This window comes from Mus musculus, chromosome 2 (assembly GCF_000001635.26).
Source record: "Mus musculus strain C57BL/6J chromosome 2, GRCm38.p6 C57BL/6J".
Lineage (NCBI taxonomy): Eukaryota > Metazoa > Chordata > Mammalia > Rodentia > Muridae > Mus > Mus musculus.
In genome coordinates, this window is record NC_000068.7 from 25651898 (window position 1) to 25675108 (window position 23211).

The window sequence follows — 23211 nt, forward strand, 5'->3', positions numbered from 1 at the left end:
TTTCCTTTTTATTTGGAGGAAATAGACAATTGTGAGAAAAACTAATATTTTTAGTTTTTTTATTTTCCTAGCGAATGGGAGACTTTGTTTTAGTATCAATCACAAATAAAGTTGATTTTAAAGATAAAAGTTGTCTGCCTTAAAAAAATTCTCTGTGGTCTGAGAGGTGTTTGTTTGTTTCTGAGAGGTGTGAAAAACCTTGTCGTTGGGGCTGGGAAGATAGCTCAGCTGGTAAAGTACTTTCTTCAGAACCCATATAAAAGCCAGGCATGGTGGTGTGTATTTGAAATCACATGGTGAGTGCTGGACAGACAGAGATAGTGGGATCTCTGGGGCTCACTGGCTAGGCAGCCTAGACTACTCAGCACGCTTCAGGTTAGTAAGAAACTCTGTCTCAAAAAATAAGTAACCAGCCAATTGACCAACCAATCAATAAACTAACTAACTAGCTAGCTAGCTAGCTAGCTAACTAACTAACTAACTAACTAACTAACTAATGAAGCAAAACAAATGAAAACACAAAGTGACTTGTACTAAAGGAACAACACCTGAGGTTGAACTCTGGCTTCCACATCCATGTGACTATTTGTATGCTTTCCCCAACCAAGAACAAAGACATGAACACTATATACACAGAGACACACAGACACACAAATACCACAAACATACACACCACACACAAACACCACATACAAACATACATACCACACACAAATACCACAAACATATATAACACACACATACACAGATACCACATACAAACATATATAACACACCACACAGATAGAGATACTATATAAAAAAATATACACACACAGAATGGAGGGAATGCAGAATGCTGCAAGGTATAAGGTATAAGGTTCCTGGTTGGAGACTCAGGCCTCCTTGTTCAGTTCAATATTTTGTTATTGTTTTAAGCTTATTGTTACAAATGGAGAAACTGAGATAAATAGCTTGTCCAGTTCATAGCTCAGAGCGTGGGGCTGGACTTGGTTGGTGCAGTCTTACTGCATAGTTCATCACTGTCCACATGCTAGGATGGAGGCAGCTTAACTGTCATCTTAGCTTGGTCCTACACCTCTCTGGATGGGGGTTGATAGCATTTGAGCAGAAGCTGAGTCTCTGAGCAGCTGACAGCCAGCTTTGTCCAATGACATTCTCTAAGTGGTTGCACATGCTTGCACACTCTCCAAATATAAGCTCCCACCTTGCATAAACAGAAGCCACAAGCCAGGCCCTGAGATGGAAGCTAGGCTGCTGAGCAATGTCTGCGGATTCTTCCTGGTGTTCCTGCTACAAGCTGAGTCTACCAGGGTGGAGCTTGTACCAGAGAAGGTGCCTCTTTCTTCTTGGCTTCGAAGCCCTACTGGGGCTTAATGGAAAGTTGGACAGGGAGGGAGCAGAGTGTACAACCATTGAAGTCTCTCTTCCCTTCCATCTAACTCCTGTTGGTTGCAGCCTAGCTGTCAGGGGCCAGACCTACTCTTGGGGCCTCCATCCCTAAGACAGCAGGCAGTGTGAGTCCCTAGTAGACCTCTGAGGTCTGTGGATCTCTCCCCTCTCTGAGTTCTCTCATGTTCCACCTGTCTTGAGGCGGAGTTGCTGTCCACAAGCTGGTCACTTCAAGGGTCCTTGGTGATTTACAAATTTGGGGTCCCTTCCTGCTTCCTGGTTCATAGGGTTCCTAAGACCCTATCCCTGTGCACTGTGGAGCCAGAAGAGGACTTCTCCAGGGCAGGCAGCTTGTTGCTTGAATTCTTCCTTCTATGCCCCAATCCCCCATTCTTCCTGAGACTTCCAGACTCACACTGTAACGTCAGAGGGGTCAGGTTTTGGGGGATACAGATTATTGTCTCTTGTAACAGTAATGAGTTTCTAAAAGTTTCAGGTGATGTCCTGTGCTCTGAGAACATTGCCACTGCAGGAGATCATGATCCTGGGGAGGCTGAGATTAGTAGAACCATGCTTCATTCAGTATGAAAGCTGTAAGCCTGGATGCTTGCTCCCCACACCCTTGCTGGAAAGGTCTCCTGGCAAACCAGGAGTGAACATTGTGTCAGTGTCTTCTGGAAGGGACATTTCCCCTGGGAAGGAAAACTCGGCCGAGAATAAGTGGCTTCCAGTCTCACGACTATGGATTGCCCCTCAAGCCCATCCAACTGCTGCCCGAGCGTCCCTGAAACACCCTCTCCAGCCCAGGGGCTGGAGACCCAGTTCAGCTTGGCTGAGCAAAGCCAGGGATATCTCTAGTTCTGTTCTCTAGATTGCAGGATTCTGGAAGGAAGTGGCTGTTGCTTCTGACCAAAAACTGGTGCTGAAGGCTCAAAGGAGGGTAGAGGGCTTGTTCCTCACCTTCAGTGGGGGGAATGTCACTGTGAAAGCCGTGTACAACAGGTAAGAGACTTGGGTCACTAGGGATGTGGCCTGCTGGGAAGGAAGAGCCATATATGTAGTTGAAATTAGACAAGGCTATACCTCTTATAATGGTGGGATCATCAGTATGTGGGCTAGCCTTTTCCATGTCTATCTGCTTGGGTCTTCCAACTCCAGAGAAAGCTAGATCTTAGGCTCTTAGATCTGCCTTTCTACCAAAATGTAAGCAAAGACTTTAGATAAAGCCCTATTGCTTTATAAGGGAGAGTGGGTAGTAGTAGTTGCCTGACTCTCTGAAGGAGAGAGGCTGGGGCAGCCCTGTCCCATGCATGGCCCCTTCTGCATAGACCCTAGACTCCTGCATGGTCATGAGCTTGACAGCATCCTTTTTGAATGTGTGCAGCACTCAGGAATGTGCCCAGAAGGTGGAATGCAGGCTGGCAGGTTCTTAACAAGCACTATGATGCTTTTCAGCTCAGGAAGTTGTGTGACAGAAAGTTCACTGGGTTCAGAAAGAGACACTGTGGGGGAATTTGCTTTTCCTGGTAAGTACTGTTGCCTTGTTGCTGAAGTTGCAGCTGCTGTCTGAGCCTGGACATCTCCCCCTGGCCTCGCTTCCTGTGCCCTTCCAAGGATTCTCAGGCCCTGGACTCCAGCCCCCTCATCTCTACTAGTGTACTGAGTTGATCTTCAGAATTTGTCTTCTCAGATGTCACAGGCAGGTCCCAGCACTAGGCAGAAATAGAAAGGAGTTAGATTCTGCAAATCCAGCCTTCAAGGTCAGCTCCCTGGAGTGTTCAGGTCTGAGCAAGCCTCCTTAACCCTGCCACTGCCACTCCTGAAGGTAACAGGGAGATCCACGTGCTGGACACGGACTATGAGCGCTACACCATCCTGAAGTTGACCCTGCTCTGGCAGGGTAGAAACTTCCATGTGCTCAAGTACTTCAGTAAGTTCCGCCTGGGCTGGGCTCTGCCCTGCGACTACCTTCCTTCAGGCTGCCAGCCCCACTCTGTTGTGCCCCACAGCTCGGAGCCTTGAGAACGAGGATGAGCCAGGCTTCTGGCTGTTCCGGGAAATGACAGCAGACCAAGGCCTTTACATGTTGGCCCGACATGGTGAGTATAGCATCTTGGGGAGGATGCTGTACCAGGCTCCTGTGATGGGGTCTGATGCCCTCCTGACTCTACTAATGCTGTTCCATCATGCAGGGAGGTGTGCTGAGCTCTTGAAAGAGGTGAGTCCACTACCCTTGGTCTACACTGCAGTTCGGCTCCCAAGAAGCCCCTGCTGGTACTACTAAATCCTGATCCTGGAGAGGAGGGTTCATCCATCCCTTCTCTGACCAAGACAACCAACAGCCCCAGCTGGCAGCTTCAGATCCATCTGTTTTGTAGTCTTTGGAAAGAGCAATCTGCTATGTGACCCAAGTTATCGTGCTGGGCTCTTGGGTGTGGGACAGAACTAGGTTAGCAGAGAGAGGTCCCTTGTTTGTATTGTTCTGTGCAGCAAGACTGTGCAGGGTTCTGGGCCAGCTCTGACCCTTCATGTCCTGACGGTGGGATGGGGTGTTCAGCTCTGTTAGATCTCTTGGGGTTTCCTATGTCTGGCACCATGCTAACTATAACCTATTCAACCTCACCGTCACAGCCCATGCATCAGAGGTTGGCACTATAACCCATTTTGCAGAAAGAGACTTCAAGGCTCAGAGAGCCAGTGCTTTGCCAAGCTAGGCAGCTGAAGTGCCAGGCACCTGGCTTGTGACACTTGACCAGTGCTTCAGGGTCCCTGGAGGCCATGCACAGCCTTGAGCTCTGCTGTTCTGCCCGCAGGGACTGGTCTGAGTAGCTCCTGCCCAGGCCTGTGGCTGCAGCCCCATCTACCTGGCCTCTCCTGCTCCTGCCCGAAGAACCTCTGTATCTGCTCCAAATAAATTCTGCTGCCAAATGCTGCCCGGCGTTTTTCCTGGGGGCAGGAAGGGGGGCGATGGGATGTTTCTGTGGCCCAGGTGGAGGGAACAGCCCTGCATTTTCTGAGAATGATTGTGAATGTGCCTCACACACGGGGCAGCCAGTCCTAGTCTCCCATGTGGAAAGGTCCTACTCCACCCTGCCCTGGCCCACTCATGGGGCAATGGACTCCAGTGTCTCCCCTTCTCACTCTGTGACAGTGTCCCTCCTGCTCATAAGTGCTGGTGGCACCCCAGGATGCTACAAGCAAAAATGAGAGCAGTCTGGAGCTTGGTGGGCAGATGGCAAAGGTTTTGCAGTGGTTGCTGTGTGAATCTTGGAGGATAGGTGTGGCAGCATACAGTTAGCAAGATCCTGAAGGATTTGTTTATTTGATCAAAACACAGGAGGCTTTTTTTTTTTTTTTTTTTTGCACAGAGACTTTCTAAGAGTACAGATCCTTACTGCTGGTCATACAGCGGCCGCACAAAACTCCTGGTGCCAGAAGTTCCAGAGCTTGCTTCATTGGCCTTCAGGGATCACTTCCAAATCACAAATTCTAGCATGAGATTATCAGCATCAAGACAGCTCAGTTCTGAACAGACCCAACATTCTTTTGAGGTTTGCAGGGAGGACTCGAGACTTGGCTGCTCATCTGGGGCTGGCTGAGATGGAGAGGAGCCTGGGCACAGTCCCAGTGGTTGCCTGACTTGATCTGGGCTCCCTCAAAATAGCTGGTTGACTGGTTTCAAGAGCTGGGAACACTGGCTTCTGTCAGGGAGAAAAAGGGTGCATCGGCCCATTAGCTGGGTTACCAGAGAATCCAATGGGCCACCACTTCTGTGTACAGTACATATCCATTTCTACACTTTTATAGCCCTGAATAATTTTTATAGTTCTTAACTGTTCTTCATGCCTTCTCCCTGGCTCCTCTCTCCCTCTCCTTATAATTTGAACACTGGCTGTAGTTGACAATATCCCTCTATCCTTATCTGTGCCCTGAAGGATCAGGGCCTGAGCTATACCTAAGGGTTGATATAACAAGAGGCTGTCTCTTTGCTGTTGAGCCTGCACAGGTGGCTTGGCCCTATATGCTCAGCTCTTCACCTGGAAGCTGGAAATTGTGGTCTCTGTCCATAAAGACAACTTTGTGGGTAAAGATAATGCCGGGGCAGCAGTGCTGGCTTCAGCCCGGGCATGTTGGTTGATCATCTGGTGCCCTTGGCTAACTGCCATGGCTTCTTCAAAGTACTAGAAAGACAGTCACAGGGCTGGAGGGATTATGATGTTCTGGCCCACTCCTTAAGAGTCTCAGTCTGCTGAACACAGAACTGCACAGATTCAACCACGAATGGCTCTAGTGCCCTCAGTCCTGCCCCCGCCATCTCCAGGCCTCTGATGCCTGGATCACCTGCTACAGCTGACAGAGTTGTGCCCCTGTGCCTATGACCAAAGCCTGCCAAGGAGCCTTGGTGGAACCTGCTCTGTCACCCACACATCTGGAAAGAATAGGCTCAATTACTGAGTGGATGGATAGATGCATACATGAGTGGACACCCAGAGGCAAGATCTGTGTCTCCTGGAGGCAGTCCCCTAGGGTCCCACTATCTAGCAGGTGGGTGATCCACTTGACTGGTTTACAGTGTGCTTCCAACCCACCTATGAGAACCTTCTATGCAGATTCCAAGCATCCACAGGGAAGGATATAAAGTCCAGAGGCTCTGAGCCAAAAGCTATGGCTTCTGGTGGGGAGCTGAACCCATGTGCTCAGTTGCTAGGCATATGGAGAGCATCATGCTCTTCACCTTGCTGGGACTGTGTGTGGGGCTGGCAGCTGGCACAGAGGCTGCAGTGGTGAAGGACTTCGACGTAAACAAGGTAGTCACAGTTACGGTGGGCCAGGCTCAGTGCTTTCTATGGGGGTTGGCTCCTGCCCAGAGTCAACTTTCAGTACTCTACCATGTAGAACCCTTTACTACTAGATCTTTCTAGACTGTTGCATCCCTTGGAAAGGAGGGGCAGAGAATGGCCCCCAGGGTCTCAGGTCCTGGATGATGGTACACTTGGGTAGTTCCTTTCTCTACTCCCTATCCCCTAGTTTTTAGGCTTCTGGTATGAAATTGCCCTTGCCTCCAAGATGGGTGCATACGGCTTGGCACACAAGGAGGAGAAGATGGGAGCCATGGTGGTTGAGCTGAAAGAGAACCTTCTGGCTCTGACCACCACCTATTACAAGTGAGTTAAGGCTTTATCTATGGCCATAGAGGGAAGTTGGGGCAGTCTGTACAGTGATCTGGGCTTTCCCCAGAGATACCTCTGTGTACATCTGTGCTGCAGCTTCAGCAATAGAGGGGGATGGGGAGGCAACCGTTTCAGATGAGGCCAGACATCTTTGGCATTGTGGATGTTTCATTGTCTACCAAGTCAGTTTAGGGGCTGGCCTACAACTCTATGGCCTTCCCCCTGTCATCCTGGACTCTGAGTAAAGCGAGTAGCTGACCAGACAGCCTTAAGGTCCAGTTTCCTAGCTCCAGGGTCATGAGATATGTCAGCTTCTGACAGACAGATGTCAAGGTCTGAGAAGGGAGGCAAGGTTGACCCGTGTTATCTCCTCATCTTGGTACGCAATCCATCCCTGCCAAAGTTCACATATATCGATTGGCCAGGAGACACCTTCCGGTTCCACAAGTTGAAGCCAGATTCTTCCGCAAAGACATGGTCTCAGAAGGTCCCTTTAAAGTGTGTACTTTCATCCCAGAGTGGCCCTCGGATGTATGACCTTGCTTCCCTCGGTCATGCATGTCCTTGATCCCCAAGAAGTGTGTCATCATATGTATATTACCATGGTCCTCAGAGTGTGTACCTTTAGATGTGTATCCTGTCATCTTAATGTGTGTCCTACAAGATGAATATGCTTATATCAGAGTATGTCCCTGACTCTCAGAATATGTGTCCTTCAGACCTAAGCATGTCTCTTCACCTCAATATTGTGTTCTTCAGCTGTGTGTGACTCTGTTACTCAGAGACTATGGACATCACATATATGTCTTTGCTCCTCAGCATGCTCCTACATATGTATGTCCCTCTACCACGAAGTGTGTCCCTCAGTAACTCCCCCAACGTGTATCTCTTCACTTTAGGAAGTTTGTCCCTCAGATGTGTGTTTCCATGCTCCTGGATGGCTTATTCATGTCAGTGTGTCCCTCAGTGTCACTGAGTGGGTCTCTTAGGTGTGTTTGCTCCTGTACCTCAGACTGTGTTCTTCAGACACGAGTGTGACACTGTATACACGTGCCAATTCTCAGCACTAGTAAGTGAATGCTCAGGTGGAATCACGGGGGGGCATTTCCATGGCCATTTCTTCTTACTCCAGCTCCATCATCTCCCTGGGTAGCCACTGGGTAGGGGTCCTGTTCTCTGGGGTCATAGGCTCAGAAGACATTAGGCTCAACCATATGTGGCTGGTGTCTGGACTCCTGCATCACCCACCCTGCACCCTCAGGCAGATGGCTAGTAGTCTCCTATCTTCCTTCCTTCCCCTTCCTTTCATTCTTTTCCATACCTCTCTGTCTGTCTGTCTGTCTAGCCCAGGCTGCCCAGGGCTGTGCACACACCTGAGGGATACTGTCTCTGAGGAATAATGTAACACTTGTGTCTGAAGAACACAGTTTGAGGTACCACCGCCACTGAGGGACACACTTTATCCTCGTTGTCTGTCTGTATAGCCCAACTTAGATATATAGCCCAACTTGGCTTCAGAATGCAATCCTTTTGACTCAGTACCCTCACCTTCCAGTGTTGGGATTACAGACTGGCCTGCCTTACTTGTCTTTGTAGTGAGGGCCACTGTGTGCTGGAGAAGGTTGCAGCCACTCAGGTGGACGGTTCAGCGAAGTACAAGGTCACCAGAATATCAGGCAAGAATGCTGTCCCAAGATTGGTGGGTGCTGTGGTCTATCTGGGGCACTTTGGTTGACTCTCATTGTGTACTTACCACTGTTCTGGTTAGGGGTGGGAGGAGGACACAGCCTCACTGGGGGTGCTGTCTGGTGTAACTTGACTGAACCTCTGAGTACAAGGCTGTGAGCTCAGTACCATGCCCAGATGTCAGGAGCCGGGGCAGATGCCACTACAGCGACTGGCCTCAGCGTCGCCTACCTTTGCCAGGGCTTTGGCAGCCTCCTCTCTGAAATCCTAAGGAGGCATGATTCAGTGTTCATTTATCTGGGTCCCTGGGTCCCTGCCCTCTTTTCTGATTTGGAAGGTTACCCAGACTCTCAAGGCCCACTTCAGGCTGTCCCAGTATGTTTTGGGTACATGCCTGTGTGTGCGTATGTGCCAAGCAGAAACACAGCTAGGAACAGAGAGCCCTGACCAACGGGTAAGGCGATGCCTAGAATTTTCCTCTGTTCCCAGGAGAGAAAGAAGTTGTTGTTGTAGCCACAGACTACATGACGTATACTGTGATTGATATCACCTCTCTGGTGGCCGGGGCAGTACATCGAGCCATGAAACTGTACAGTAAGCCCAGCCTAGACCCATCTGGGATGGGGTGAGGGTAACCCCTCCTATGACTCATCTTATTGTCTGGGGTGGGGATAGGAGAGAATCCCAGGGCTACATCAGGGAGGGAGAATGTCTGTGATATAGAAGCCCTGTCCCATCTCACCTGCAGGCCGGAGCTTGGACAACAATGGGGAAGCTCTGAATAATTTCCAGAAGATAGCCTTGAAGCATGGGTTTTCAGAAACAGACATACACATTCTCAAGCATGACTGTGAGTAGGCCTCACTGGGGTCAGGGCCTCAGGGATGGGCCAGATCGGAGCCCGTGCTGCCCCTTCACTTGGCTTTTGTCCACAGTAACCTGTGTGAACGCATTGCAATCGGTGAGTCCCCAAACAAAGCTGGGCCTGTGTTGAGCACCCAGGGTGGGCAGGGGGCTCCTTCACATGTCCTTTCTGTCACATCAGGAAAGGTATTTGCTTACATTGGTCTGGTATCTGTGGGTAACTGGGTAGTGTGTCTGATCACATTTACTGGAGTAGGCAGATCCAAGTTTCAGGGGGGGGGGTGGGTCATGGCGGGAGAAATGGACCCTGTTGGATATCTTAGGGTTCTCTATATCCAGCACTGAGCACCAGCATGACCTCATTACCACAACCTATCCCCTAGATATGACTCATTTTTCAGATATAGAAATCAAGGCTTTGCCAAAGCCAGGCAGCTGAGACAACAGGACCCTAGCCTGTGACCCTGGCCAGTGAGTGCCTCAGATCCGTGGAGGCCACACATGGCTCTGAGCTTGGTTCTTCTACCTGCAGGGACAGATCTGAGGAGAAAGCAATATCTCTGCCTACCTGGCCTCTCCTGCCCCTACCCAAGGGGTCCCTGCACCTGTGTGAAATAAAGCTTGCTGCAACATGATGCCCAGCATCTTTCCTGAGGGTAGAGTAAATGAGGACAGATGGGTCACAGGGCAGAAGTGGGCATCGTAATCCCTCCAACCCTGCTACTGTCTTTCTGAGTACTTTGAAAAAGCCATGGCAGTTAGCCAAGGGCACCAGATGATCAGCCAACATGCCCGGGCTGTTGCTCTGGTATCATCTTTACCCACAAAGTTGTCTTTAGCAGCCCTGGCATTATCTTTATATCTTTATGGGCAGAGACCACACTTTCCAGCTCCAGGTGAAGAGCTGAGCATATAGGATCAAGCCGCCTGTGCAAGCTTCATACATGTCCACGGTGACCCTGCTGAATGAAAATGCATTGCATCTTTCTGTGAATACTCTGTAATGGACACACCTCATATAGCTGGATCAGGGTCCACCCACTGATGGACTGACTCGTCACAGCCTCGTCCTCACTCTGGAGCCGTCTACTGTCTCTTGTGATCTGGAACAGCCCTTGAAGGTCCCAAGCAGAGATGAGGGCAGTAGCTCTCTTAAATGGAAGGGGGGGTGCTGCCTATATTTTTCTTTTTAAAAAATTTATTATATGTAAGTACACTGCAGTTGTCTTCAGACACTCCAGAAGAGGGAGTCAGAGCTCATTACTGATGGTTGTGAGCCACCATGTGGCTACTGGGATTTGAACTCAGGACCTATAGAAGAGCAGTTGGTGCTCTTGACTGCTGAGCCATCTCTCCAGCCCAGTGTTTTCCTAAGATATTTTCCTAACAGTGTTGCATTCAAATCCCCAGCCACTGTTTCCTTGGCCTTCCTGGATGTGGCTGCCCTCTTAGTCCCCTGCTCCGCCCCTCCCATCCAGCTCTGTGTCTTCTGCCCAGCTGCACCTGAGTTCTCATCACTGTGTTCCTCACTCTATGGCCTAAAGCCACTGCTTTCTGCTTATCCTGGACTTCCACTGTTGCTGCTGCAGCCAGAAGGCAGGAAGGACAGGAATATGTGGGTGATCTGAGCACCAGCTCCTCGGGACACGTGGGTTTTACTTGCAGAATAAGGCAACTGGAAGCATCGCTCCTGGGGGTAGTAGCTCCTGCAATGGAACAGTGTTGTGGGGTGATGGAGAGCCAGCCCCGCTAGAGTGGAGAGATGTTACTAATACTCAGACATCTGAGTGAGACATCACAGTGGTCCACAAAAGGAAAGCTCCCTCACCCTCCTTTAACCCGGAACCAAGTGCTGGAGAAACCACAGAGGAGGCAACCGGAGGTCAAGTTCTGATACGCCAAGGGTGCTGGGGAGCACTGTGCCCTCCCTCAGAGCTTCTGGTCCACACCCACACCAAGGCCCAGAGTTTAGCCCGTGACCGGACTCCTTGCTAGATTTAGTCTGCTTTGACTCATAACAGGTGCCCTACTGTAGACTCCAGCCACAGTAAATCATTGCACAGGGTTGGGGCTTGGTCTCAAGTTATGGGCCAGCAAATTCATTTTCAGGGCTGGGGACGTGGCTCAGTCAGTAAAATGCTTACCATGCAAACATTCAGAACTGGATCTAACCCCCTTTAACCCATGCTGGGGAGGTGGACACAGTAGGATCCCTGGGCCTTGTTGGCCAATCTATTTAGTCAAGTTATTGGGCTTTCAGTTCAGTTAGAATCCTTGTATCAAAAGATAAGGTGGATACTGAATGAGGAAGATGTGTGTTGTTGACCTTTGACCTCCATATGAATGTACACAGTAACTCACACACAAACACAAGAAAGTCCACTTCCAGGTTAGGGCTCTCTCCCTGGCTGATGGACATGGAAGTGGGTAAAGAACACTGTATCGTCCATCTTCCTGTTTCCACATTAGCTCCCGTGCCAAGAATCCGGATATCCTAACACAATGGCAGGAGGGTCAGAACTGGACTCCACTGTTGAACCCAGTTACTAACAAAGTATGTCTTGCAGAGTATCAGAATGCAGGGGTTTTTACTATCTAGTTGTTCCTAGTAGGGCTTTCATTTATTTTTAAAGTATTTTTATGTGTACGGTGTTTTGCCTGCATGTTGTCCATGCACCACATGCATGCAGTGCCCAAGGAGGCCAGAAGAGGGCATTGGATCCCCTGGAACTGGAGTCACAGTTGGTTATGGGCTACTATGTGGGTGTTGCAAGTGAACCTAGGTTCTTAGGAAGAGCAGCTAATGCTGTTAACTACTGAGCCCTCTCTCCAGTTGTTGGCTATAGGTAGAGATGTTATAATGCATTATTAACCATGCTTCACAGAATAGTTACTCCATACACAAATGGAAAAGTAGGATCTATGGGAGAAAAAAGGGAGTGGTTAGTAAAGTCTGATTCTGAGAAGAACCACAGTTGGATTCAGAACAGGAAGATCTGATGAAGGGATATGAGCAGGTTAAAGGAAAAGGGGAAATCACGGCACAGTAAAAAGAAAGGATTTCTGAATAAATGAACAAATAACCAGCAAGCAGGGAGAGGAGCAGAGTGCAATGCAGGACTTGAACAAAGATCTACAAGGAACAATCAGAGCTGAATGGTCGCCGGATGGACGTTGCATCAGGTTGGACAGATGGACATCAGTGTCCCAGTCTGAGGGAGAGAGGTGAGAGGGCTGAGGTTATTTCAGAGGTCCCCTGGGTAAGAGCTGGCCAAGTTCTTTAGACGCATCAATGAGCAACCCTTTTTAAAACAAAAGCAGATGCTGTCTGAGTCACCTGATGTCACCCTGTGCCCTCTGTAAGCATGCACATACAAAGCAGCCGTCAAACAGAAGAGCAGGAGGTGTGTAGAAACATATTTGAATCAACAGTGTCTGAGTTAGTTACTTTTCAGTAACTAACAGTAAGTGACCAAATACCTGACCAAGACAAACAAACAAAACAAAAAAACCAACCAAAGGAAAAAAACCCCGACGTATGTTGACTTCTGACCTGCGAGGGCCCTGTCGGAGACATACAAGAGAAAGCATGGCAGAGTTCACGGCAGTGAGAGCAGGCAGCTGGAACTCACTGTGGGATGCCAGCAATGGCTTCTCCCTTTCCTTCTTTGTATTCAGTCCATGAGACCCCAGTGTGATGACTTACAGTTAAAGCAGGACTTTCCTCTTCAGTTAAACCTCTGTGGGACACACCCCAGAGGTGTGCCTTACCAAGGCCCAAGGCATTCATTAATCTAATTATGTTGACAAAGTTAGTCACCACAGTATCTTAAAGTTTAGAATAATACCAAATTATAAATTTTATATAGATAAAAATATTTTATAAAGTTATAAAATATCAAGTTACTCCTAAACTTGATGAGAACATTAATTTAGAGACTCCCAACACTTAGGGAAAATGAACAGAATAAAGAAACAAACATAAAAATCACATGTGGGGATATCTCATTCGGCATGGCCAAGCCAGTACTTTGGAGGCAATAGCAAAAGTCAAGAGCACGCAGCACATGCGGATGCAGATGTCTTACCTCCCAGGCAGGCAGGACAATTCAGAACTGAGAATCTCTAATAAGTCATATCCAAGTTTAAGAACGTGTGGACTTGGCCAGTAAGATGGACCACTGGGTAAAAGTGCTTGCTGCAAAAGCTTGATGACCTGAATTTGGTCCCCAGCAGCCCCAGTGGAAGGTGCAGGGAACAGTCTTAGCTCGGGATATCCCAAGATCAAGTTCTTAGGACAAAGGAGATCTATTTGTCCCAGAGGGACAAAGGGCCAGAATAAGAGACAAAGACAGGAGGCAGAGGACAAGGATAAGGGAGAAGGGGAGGGAAGGGAGGCTGTTGGGGGGCAGGAACAAAGGACAGCCTCTGGATAGAGAGACAAATACGGCCCATAGGCAAATGACAGTTTATAAAAGTAAAATTAGAAACCCCATTTTAGTATGAGGTATTTGGGGACTGGAGAGATGACTAGACCTTAGTGGCTAGCTTTAGGAATGTAATCCAACAGTTTAACAAGGCACACGGAATGAAGGGAGAAGGGAAAGGCTGCCAAAGCCGTGTCTGCCATGCTTAGGCTAGCTAGAGTCTTTTCAAAAGGGGAGAACTGACTCCAGAAAAGTAACTCCTAACCTCCACTAGAGTACTGTGACACATACACATATCACACACACACACACACAAACTCACACATACAGACACACACACACACACAAACTAACTCATACACACACACACACACACACACACACACACACACACACACACACACACACACAGATGCACAGACACACATGATCTCAGGCTATTTTGTTCCCTTCAATAACCATTTACTATTAACTTCTGTGACTGACCTGGCAGTTTTGTGACTTCTAGATAACACTGGTGGAATGTGAACTAAGTCTGACTGATCCCAGCCTATACCAACCCTATAGCTAAGAATATCTGAGCCCTGTAAAGTCTTTGCCTTGTTCAAGATAATATTTGAATCCTATAAAACATTTCCCTTCCTGAGCCACGAATAGTGGCACATGTCTGTAATCCTAGCCCTCAAGAGGCTGAGGCAGGAAGATCTGGTGTTTTAGGTCCAGGAGACACTGTCTAAAATTCCTCCTCCTCCTCCTCCTCCTCCTCCTCCTCCTCCTCCTCCTCCTCCTCCTCCTCCTCCCTCTCCTCCCCTCCCTTCCCTTCCCTTCTCTTCTCTCTCTGCACACCCGGTCTTTCTCTCTTTCTCTTCCCCCTCTTCCCGCCCCATGGTGACTTTCCTGGTCTCTGTCCTTGGGGCCACTGAACTTGCCAAAGAGCAGCTGCCCAGTAAACCTGCATTTAATATCTTCTAATCCAACCCGGCTTGAATTGGTTCATTTTGTAAGACTCCGATACTTGGTCAGTGGAACTTACTTCGAGATGCCCCCAAGTGAGACCCCGAGATGCAGATTGATGCAAAAACAAGAACTTTATTTTCTGGCACATTGGGGTCAACCTTCAATTAGTGCCTCAAAGCGAGTTACTAGAAGGAGACCCCAAATGACTGTTACTTTTATACTTTTATTCTTTTTAAGGGCACATGTTACATCAGCAAGGTTACAGTTAAAGGTTATTGTCTAAGCATATTGACCTTTAAGTCTATTGGCTAGCAAACATGGCACACATCTGAACTCTACATGGGACTTTCCAGAGGGTCAGGTGACTGTCAGCAGTACCTTATGAGAATTTTTACTCAAGAATGATCTTTTGTGTGGAAAATGGAACTTGGCCTAGCTTTGACCCCAGGAGGGAGGGAGAAGCTGTAAGGAGGGTGTGGGATTGGAAAAAGTCCTTAGAGCCTCTCATTCCCCCCTTTTTCCAAGATCCAATCCTGGAGCTACAGTCAGGGGTCTTAGGTAACTAGCTCATATTTTTCAGGTCCTGTCCTCAGGGTCTCATATTGTTGGTGCAGGACCACCAGCTGTACTGCTCCTATTCTCTCTTTTATGAAGGATATAAGTTTGTTCAATATGTAGGGTCCAAAGGTCAACAATAGCAGGAGAACAATTAGGGGTCCTAACAAGGTAGATATGAAGGTGGTTAACCAAGGGGAGGAGTTAAGCCAAGACTCCAAACTAGCCCTGACTCTGTTCTCTTTCTTTGTATCGCTTGCCTAGCCCTTCTCTTGCCTTGGCCATCGAATCCTTTACTACCCCCGGAATGGTCTCCAGGATGTGCTTCCCAATGTTTCACACCCCCAGGTAGCACAGAAGAAATGGTGACCCCCCCCCCCCAACACTGATGACCCTGCTGTTGGCTTCTCCCATTTCGGAGGCACACATATATGGAGGTTTCTCGCAGGACACCCCTCAACTTTGGGTATCCACACCCTAAACCCCACCCTCCAAGGCCGCTTCTGGGACATGGTTTAGATTCACAGGTCCCTCTTCCCCTACGTTCAGGTAATCCCTCCCCCTGTGTCGCTAGAGTAGAGATATCCCAGGAGTCAATGCTCACCGCTAACTTACAGAGATCAAAGACAAGGTCTGGCCACCAGATACAAGGCAGATGTTCCTCTGTAGTGGACCAAGCTACATCCCCAGTGGCTGAGAGTACTTCTCAAGTTACTTTGGTAGGGTTGTGGGGGGTGCTGAGGCTCAGTGGGAAGGAAGATACACCATAGGCATCTCATGGTTTCCCTGGCTTTGCAGAAGGGTGGGTGATCTTGAGCTTGAGGAAGTTGCTCAGGTGTCTGGCTGCTATCCAGTTGGCATCAGGTGCAGGTGCTGGTCTGACGTGAGTTACATGAGCTCCATCCACTTTAACGGAGGTTGGGGTGGTCAACAACACCAGGAACGGTCTTTTCCACTTTGCTTTCAAGTTTTCAGCATGACGTCTCTTAACATATACCTGATCTCCAACTTGGTACTCATGTGGAACCTCTGGGGTACCTGTTTTATACAGGGCACTAAGTGTAGGCCACAATTGCTGGTGGCTGCTCTGGAAAGCTTGCAATCGAGCTATATGATCCTTGTCAGCCTGAAAAGTCACTCTGGGGGTGAGGGGGTCAAGAGCCGGGGTCAAGGGAATGGGGGTTCCATACAGGATCTCAAAAGAGGTCACGTTGCCGGACAGTGGTGGTGCATGCCTTTAATCCCAGCACTTGGGAGGCAGAGGCAGGTGGATTTCCGAGTTTGAGGCCAGCCTGGACTACAAAGTGAGTTCCAGGACAGCCAGAGCTACACAGAGAAACCCTGTCTTGAAACCCCCCCCCCACCCACAAAAAAAAAAGAGAGAGAGAGAGAGGTCACGTGGGTGTTCCGGGCTCAGAACAGAGCCAAGGGAAGGATCACCACCCAGTCAGCCCCAGTCTCCAAGGACAATTTAGTTAAGGTCTCTTGTAGGGGTTCTGTTCATTCTCTCTACCTGCCCTGAGCTCTGGGGATGGCATGGACAATGGGGCTTCCAATTAGTCCCCAATATCTCTGCCAATCCCTGATTTACCTTAGAGACAAAAGCAGGACCGTTGTCTGATCCAATTACCTTGGGCACTCTGAACCTGTAGATAATTTCTTCTAATATCTAGAAGAAATGGCTACCACAGTAGCTGTTTCCTGCTTGGTGAGGAAAGCCTCAGCCCATCCAGAGAGAGTATCCACAAACACTAGAAGGTATTTATGACCATATTTTCCTGTCTTAACCTCTGTAAAATCGACCTCCCAATAAACTCCAGGCTCTCCCCTAGGTCTTTTGCCCTGTTTACTCTTGGCTGCATAAGCATTCACTTGCTGGCATACCATACACTGCTCTCTCTGGCCCAAAACCTGAGATCCACTATATATACTTCAGATCCCTTAACTGCTTGGACAAGCTTTTTATCCCCTAAATGAGTCCAGCTGTTTATTTGGCCTAGTAAGTCTTTTGCTTGCTTTCTGGGGAGTATAGTGTTTCCTTCTTATGTATGACATTGCCCTTCCTTCTCTAGGTAATAGTAGTTAGGGTGGCTAGCAATCTGAGTCCTTTCTTCTTCAGTATATTTTAAGTGATGTTATCCCTTAGTCCTATTCCTATTCCCCAGCAGGTGCCTCTTGCAGGTCCATAACCAGGATAGGCTCCTGCGTAGCCACTTCTCGAGACAATTGATCTGCCAGGTTATTGCCCTGGGCCAGAATCTCTTCCCTCCTGATGTCCTGAGCAATGAATAATACTCACAGTTGCCAGCTTCATCGGGGCATCCAAGAGCTCCAAGATTTTCTGCTTGTTTTTAAAAATTTCTTTCCCTTTGATGTGAGCAGTCCTCTTTCTTGGTGTATAGCTCCATTGACTTGGGCTGTGGCAAAGGCACACCTGCTATCCATGTAGATGCTAATTTTCTTGCCAGCCCCAGTTCCAAGGCTTTGGTAGAGGTTCAGCCCAGATGACATTTGTGCTGTCCACTACGGCAGCACCTGCTTGTCTCTGACCTTCATGGAGAAAATGGCTCTTGTCTGTAAACCAGGTAGCCTTGGCTCCCAGAGGGGGTCAATCAGAAAAGTCTTTCCATTCAAACTCGAAGTATTCTTGACTTTGGGGGGTCAAGGGCAGGCAGAAGAAAGCATCTTTCAAGTTTAAGACTGGGTACCAAATTCTGGAAGGTGGCAAAGAACTCAACAGAGCATAGGGGTTTGGCACAGTAGGGTGAATGTCAGCCACTCAGCGGTTTATCTCTTGCAAGTCCTGGACTGGGCGGGAATCGTTAGTGCCCAGCTTCTTAAGTGGCAGGAGTGGTGTGTTCCAGGCCAAATGGCACTTAGCAACACCCCAAGCTGGACGAGCCTGGAGATGTGTGGCTTAATTCCTTCTCGTGCCTCTGGAGACATAGGGTATTGTCTGAGAGACTCTGGGGTAACCTGTGCCTTGACTTCTACCACCACAGGGGGATGACATTTTACTTTACTCATCCCCACCACTTCCACTCAGGCTGACAGGAAATGTTTCCAGCCACCAAGTCAAGTCCTAGTTCTGAGTAAAGGTGGTTTCAAATAATTTATACTCCCCACCTAACTGGGTGGTCAGAATGAGTATGGGCTCTCTTTTGGGGCCAGTTATTTGTGACCCTTTGGGCAGGAAGCATATCTGAGTCCCATCTTAGAGAGGAAGTCTTGCCCTAACAGAGGGTAGGGACAGTCTCGGTTAACCGTAAATGAATGGGATACCCAGCCCATCCCTAGATCCACTGTTCTTTGGGTAGTCCATGAATACATTTTGGTGCCAGTGGCTCCTTGGATTTAAGATCTTCTCTTGGAAACAGGGCCATTGGCTTGGAGGACCAAGTGTTGAGTCCCCGGTGTCCACCAAGAATTGAGATTCCCCTCCTCTCTCAGAGTTACCATGTGTTTGGGGAGAGGATACAAACCCTGTCTACTCTAATCACTGTCTTCACCCAGGGCTAACACCTCTGCCATTTTGGGGTGCTTTTTCCAAGGCCTGGGATTTCCCACCCCTGACTTCTGTTTGTTGGGGCTCTCTCAGGCCATTGGCCTCCTTGCAATATGCACACTGGTCCTTTTCAAGGAGTTTTCTGTCTCTCTTTGGTTGGAGTCTCTCGTCTCTGCTTTTCCTATCTACTGTAGCCAAAACTGTAAATTCCTTTCCTGTCACTTTTTTTTTCATCTCCCTTTCATTTTCTTCCTTTCTCTTTCTCTGCTCCTTCTCCTCCTGTCTCCCTGTTATGGTAGACTTTCTCAGCCACCTGCACTAAACCCCTCAGTGACTTATCCTGTTGTCCCTCTAGTCTCTGAAGCTTTTTCCTGATGTCTCTACTAGCCTGGTCTATAAAAGCCACAGTCACAGTAGCTTTGTGCTCCTCACTGTTGGACTCATAGGGTGTGCACTGGTGGAATGCCTCCATGAGTTGCTCTAGAAAGGCAGCAGATGACTCATCTGATTCCTGTCTAACCTCATGTACCTTTTTTTGTGGGTCATTGTGTAACCCCCCCTTGAGACCTGCCAACAGAGACTGGTGGTAGACCTTCAGGTGCTCCTTACCTTCTGCTGTGTTAAAGTCCCAGTCAGGTCTAGTTAGGAGAAATCCCGCTATCAATGACAGCCTGGTCAATTGATGGTGCCCCCATGTCTTAAGGGACATTCTTTCTGGCTTCCTACATTATCCTCTTTTGCCTTGTTGGAGTAGGTGTGTTACTATGGGCATGGACTTTAAGACCCTCATCCTAGTTATCAGAAAGCTACTCTTCTCCTAGCAGCTTTCAGATGAAGATGTAGAACTCTCAGCTCCTCCTGCACCATGCTTGCCTAGATGCTGCCATGCTCCCATCTTGATGATAATGGACTGAACCTCTGAGCCTGTAAGCCAGTCCCAATTCCCCAATTAAATGTTCTCCTTATAAGAGTTGCCTTGGTCATGGTGTCTGTTCACAGAAGTAAAACCCTAATTGAGTCTGTCTCTGTCTCTGTCTCTCTCTCTCTCTGTCTGTCTCTCTGTCTCTGTCTGTCTCTTTCTCTGTTTTTTGTTTTTTGATTTTTTGAGACAGGGTTTCTCTGTGTAGCCCTGGCTGTCCTGGAACTCACTCTGTAGACCAGGCTGGCCTCGAACTCAGAAATCTGCCTGCCTCTGCCTCCCAAGTGCTGGGATTAAATCTCTCTGGTTTTTTAAGACAGGGTTTCTCCATGTAGTCTTGGCTGCCCTGAACCTCTGTAGACCAGGCTGGTCTCAGGTCTCAACTCAGATCCAGCCTGCTTCTGCCTCCTGAGAGATGGGATTGATTGTGTGCCATTTTGCTGCCTGGCAACACATTTCATGGCTACTGTGGCTGCAGTTTCCTTTAGGGCATAACTTTATAAGATGGTGAAGAAATTCAGTTACAGTGATCCACCCTGTTCCAATTCTCCCACAGATACCTACCTACCCCACTTGTTATGGTCTCTGAGAACTTGCAAAGGTGTCTTCTTTGTCTTTGCACCATCCTCAGAGCTGTGTTTAGTCTGCCTGGGAGGATCCAGGCAGTGTCATAGCCTGCTTTTTCTGTCTATTTTTTTCTGCTGCTTCTTTTTTTTTTTTCCTTTCCATTTTTTATTAGGTATTTAGCTCATTTACATTTCCAATGCTATACCAAAAGTCCCCCATACCCACCCACCCCCACTCCCCTACCCGCTCACTCCCCCTTTTTGGCCCTGGCGTTCCCCTGTTCTGGGGCATATAAAGTTTGCGTGTCCAATGGGCCTCTCTTTCCAGTGATGGCCGACTAGGCCATCTTTTGATACATATGCAGCTAGAGTCAAGAGCTCCGGGGTACTGGTTAGTTCATAATGTTGATCCACCTATAGGGTTGCAGATCCCTTTAGCTCCTTGGGTACTTTCTCTAGCTCCTCCATTGGGAGCCCTGTGATCCATCCATTAGCTGACTGTGAGCATCCACTTCTGTGTTTGCTAGGCCCCGGCATAGTCTCACAAGAGACAGCTACATCTGGGTCCTTTCGATAAAATCTTGCTAGTGTATGCAATGGTGTCAGCGTTTGGATGCTGATTATGGGGTGGATCCCTGGATATGGCAGTCTCTACATGGTCCATCCTTTCATCTCAGCTCCAAACTTTGTCTCTGTAACTCCTTCCAAGGGTGTTTTGTTCCCACTTCTAAGGAGGGGCATAGTGTCCACACTTCAGTCTTCATTTTTCTTGAGTTTCATGTGTTTAGGAAATTGTATCTTATATCTTGGGTATCCTAGGTTTTGGGCTAATATCCACTTATCAGTGAGTACATATTGTGTGAGTTCCTTTGTGAATGTGTTACCTCACTCAGGATGATGCCCTCCAGGTCCATCCATTTGGCTAGGAATTTCATAAATTCATTCTTTTTAATAGCTGAGTAGTACTCCATTGTGTAGATGTACCACATTTTCTGTATCCATTCCTCTGTTGAGGGGCATCTGGGTTCTTTCCAGCTTCTGGCTATTATAAATAAGGCTGCTATGAACATAGTGGAGCATGTGTCCTTCTTACCAGTTGGGGCATTTTCTGGATATATGCCCAGGAGAGGTATTGCTGGATCCTCCGGTAGTACTATGTCCAATTTTCTGAGGAACCGCCAGACGGATTTCCAGAGTGGTTGTACAAGCCTGCAATCCCACCAACAATGGAGGAGTGTTCCTCTTTCTCCACATCCTCGCCAGCATCTGCTGTCACCTGAATTTTTGATCTTAGACATTCTGACTGGTGTGAGGTGGAATCTCAGGGTTGTTTTGATTTGCATTTCCCTGATGATTAAGGATGTTGAACATTTTTTCAGGTGCTTCTCTGCCATTCGGTATTCCTCAGGTGAGAATTCTTTGTTCAGTTCTGAGCCCCATTTTTTAATGGGGTTATTTGATTTTCTGAAGTTCACCTTCTTGAGTTCTTTATATATGTTGGATATTAGTCCCCTATCTGATTTAGGATAGGTAAAGATCCTTTCCCAATCTGTTGGTGGTCTCTTTGTCTTATTGACGGTGTCTTTTGCCTTGCAGAAACTTTGGAGTTTCATTAGGTCCCATTTGTCAATTCTCGATCTTACAGCACAAGCCATTGCTGTTCTGTTCAGGAATTTTTCCCCTGTGCCCATATCTTCAAGGCTTTTCCCCACTTTCTCCTCTATAAGTTTCAGTGTCTCTGGTTTTATGTGAAGTTCTTTGATCCATTTAGATTTGACCTTAGTACAAGGAGATAAGTATGGATCGATTCGCATTCTTCTACATGATAACAACCAGTTGTGCCAGCACCAATTGTTGAAAATGCTGTCTTTCTTCCACTGGATGGTTTTAGCTCCCTTGTCGAAGATCAAGTGACCATAGGTGTGTGGGTTCATTTCTGGGTCTTCAATTCTATTCCATTGGTCTACTTGTCTGTCTCTATACCAGTACCATGCAGTTTTTACCACAATTGCTCTGTAGTAAAGCTTTAGGTCAGGCATGGTGATTCCACCAGAGGTTCTTTTATCCTTGAGAAGAGTTTTTGCTATCCTAGGTTTTTTGTTATTCCAGATGAATTTGCAAATTGCTCCTTCTAATTCGTTGAAGAATTGAGTTGGAATTTTGATGGGGATTGCATTGAATCTGTAGATTGCTTTTGACAAGATAGCCATTTTTACAATGTTGATCCTGCCAATCCATGAGCATGGGAGATCTTTCCATCTTCTGAGATCTTCTTTAATTTCTTTCTTCAGAGACTTGAAGTTTTTATCATACAGATCTTTCACTTCCTTAGTTAGAGTTACGCCGAGATATTTTATATTATTTGTGACTATTGAGAAGGGTGTTGTTTCCCTAATTTCTTTCTCAGCCTGTTTATTCTTTGTGTAGAGAAAGGCCATTGACTTGTTTGAGTTAATTTTATATCCAGCTACTTCACCGAAGCTGTTTATCAGGTTTAGGAGTTCTCTGGTGGAATTTTTAGGGTCACTTATATATACTATCATATCATCTGCAAAAAGTGATATTTTGACTTCCCCCTTTCCAATTTGTATCCCCTTGATCTCCTTTTGTTGTCGAATTGCTCTGGCTAATACTTCAAGTACTACGTTGAAAAGGTAGGGAGAAAGTGGGCAGCCTTGTCTAGTCCCTGATTTTAGTGGGATTGCTTCCAGCTTCTCTCCATTTACTTTGATGTTGGCTACTGGTTTGCTGTAGATTGCTTTTATCATGTTTAGGTATGGGCCTTGAATTCCTGATCTTTCCAGAACTTTTATCATGAATGGGTGTTGGATCTTGTCAAATGCTTTTTCTGCATCTAACGAGATGATCATGTGGTTTTTGTCTTTGAGTTTGTTTATATAGTGGATTACATTGATGGATTTTCGTATATTAAACCATCCCTGCATCCCTGGAATAAAACCTACTTGGTCAGGATGGATGATTGCTTTAATGTATTCTTGGATTCGGTTAGCGAGAATTTTATTGAGGATTTTTGCATCGATATTCATAAGAGAAATTGGTCTGAATTTCTCTATCTTTGTTGGATCTTTCTGTGGTTTAGGTATCAGAGTAATAGTGGCTTCATAAAATGAGTTGGGTAGAGTACCTTCTACTTCTATCTTGTGAAAAA

The 23211-nt window shown here is 47.5% G+C and overlaps 2 protein-coding genes across 9 annotated transcripts; both read left to right on the forward strand.

The window, feature by feature from the left end:
* The first annotated feature begins 1220 nt into the window (after positions 1-1220).
* Positions 1221-4320, forward strand: Lcn8 (lipocalin 8). The gene is made up of 7 exons (NM_033145.1): positions 1221-1335; positions 2264-2394; positions 2848-2918; positions 3218-3322; positions 3402-3491; positions 3585-3610; positions 4206-4320. The coding sequence occupies exons 1-7, from the start codon at positions 1243-1245 to the stop codon at positions 4215-4217; spliced, it is 528 nt and encodes a 175-aa protein (NP_149157.1). The 5' UTR covers positions 1221-1242; the 3' UTR covers positions 4218-4320.
* A 1714-nt stretch (positions 4321-6034) lies between these two features.
* On the forward strand, positions 6035-10333 carry Lcn5 (lipocalin 5). Of its 8 annotated transcripts, none has more exons than XM_006497666.4 (7): positions 6035-6200; positions 6421-6557; positions 8160-8239; positions 8739-8843; positions 8998-9099; positions 9185-9210; positions 9988-10329. In XM_006497666.4, the coding sequence occupies exons 1-7, from the start codon at positions 6084-6086 to the stop codon at positions 10027-10029; spliced, it is 609 nt and encodes a 202-aa protein (XP_006497729.1). In that variant the 5' UTR covers positions 6035-6083; the 3' UTR covers positions 10030-10329. The 8 variants fall into 8 exon arrangements, with proteins under 8 accessions (XP_006497729.1, XP_006497728.1, XP_006497732.1 ...); XM_006497668.2 differs by having other exon boundaries at positions 6036-6200; positions 9497-10329; XM_006497667.3 differs by lacking the exon at positions 9988-10329 and adding an exon at positions 9515-9713 and having other exon boundaries at positions 6036-6200.
* The last annotated feature ends 12878 nt before the right edge of the window (positions 10334-23211 follow it).

Coding starts and splice junctions, on each gene's coding strand:
- Lcn8 (NM_033145.1), top strand. CDS start 1,243: ATGGAAGCTAGGCTGCTGAGCAATGTCTGCGGATTCTTCCTGGTGTTC. Junction 1,336..2,263: donor TGGAGCTTGTACCAGAGAAG/GTGCCTCTTTCT, acceptor TCTGTTCTCTAG/ATTGCAGGATTCTGGAAGGA. Junction 3,492..3,584: donor TTACATGTTGGCCCGACATG/GTGAGTATAGCA, acceptor TCCATCATGCAG/GGAGGTGTGCTGAGCTCTTG.
- Lcn5 (XM_006497665.1), top strand. CDS start 6,084: ATGTGCTCAGTTGCTAGGCATATGGAGAGCATCATGCTCTTCACCTTG. Junction 6,201..6,420: donor AGGACTTCGACGTAAACAAG/GTAGTCACAGTT, acceptor CCTATCCCCTAG/TTTTTAGGCTTCTGGTATGA. Junction 9,100..9,645: donor ACACATTCTCAAGCATGACT/GTGAGTAGGCCT, acceptor TTCTACCTGCAG/GGACAGATCTGAGGAGAAAG.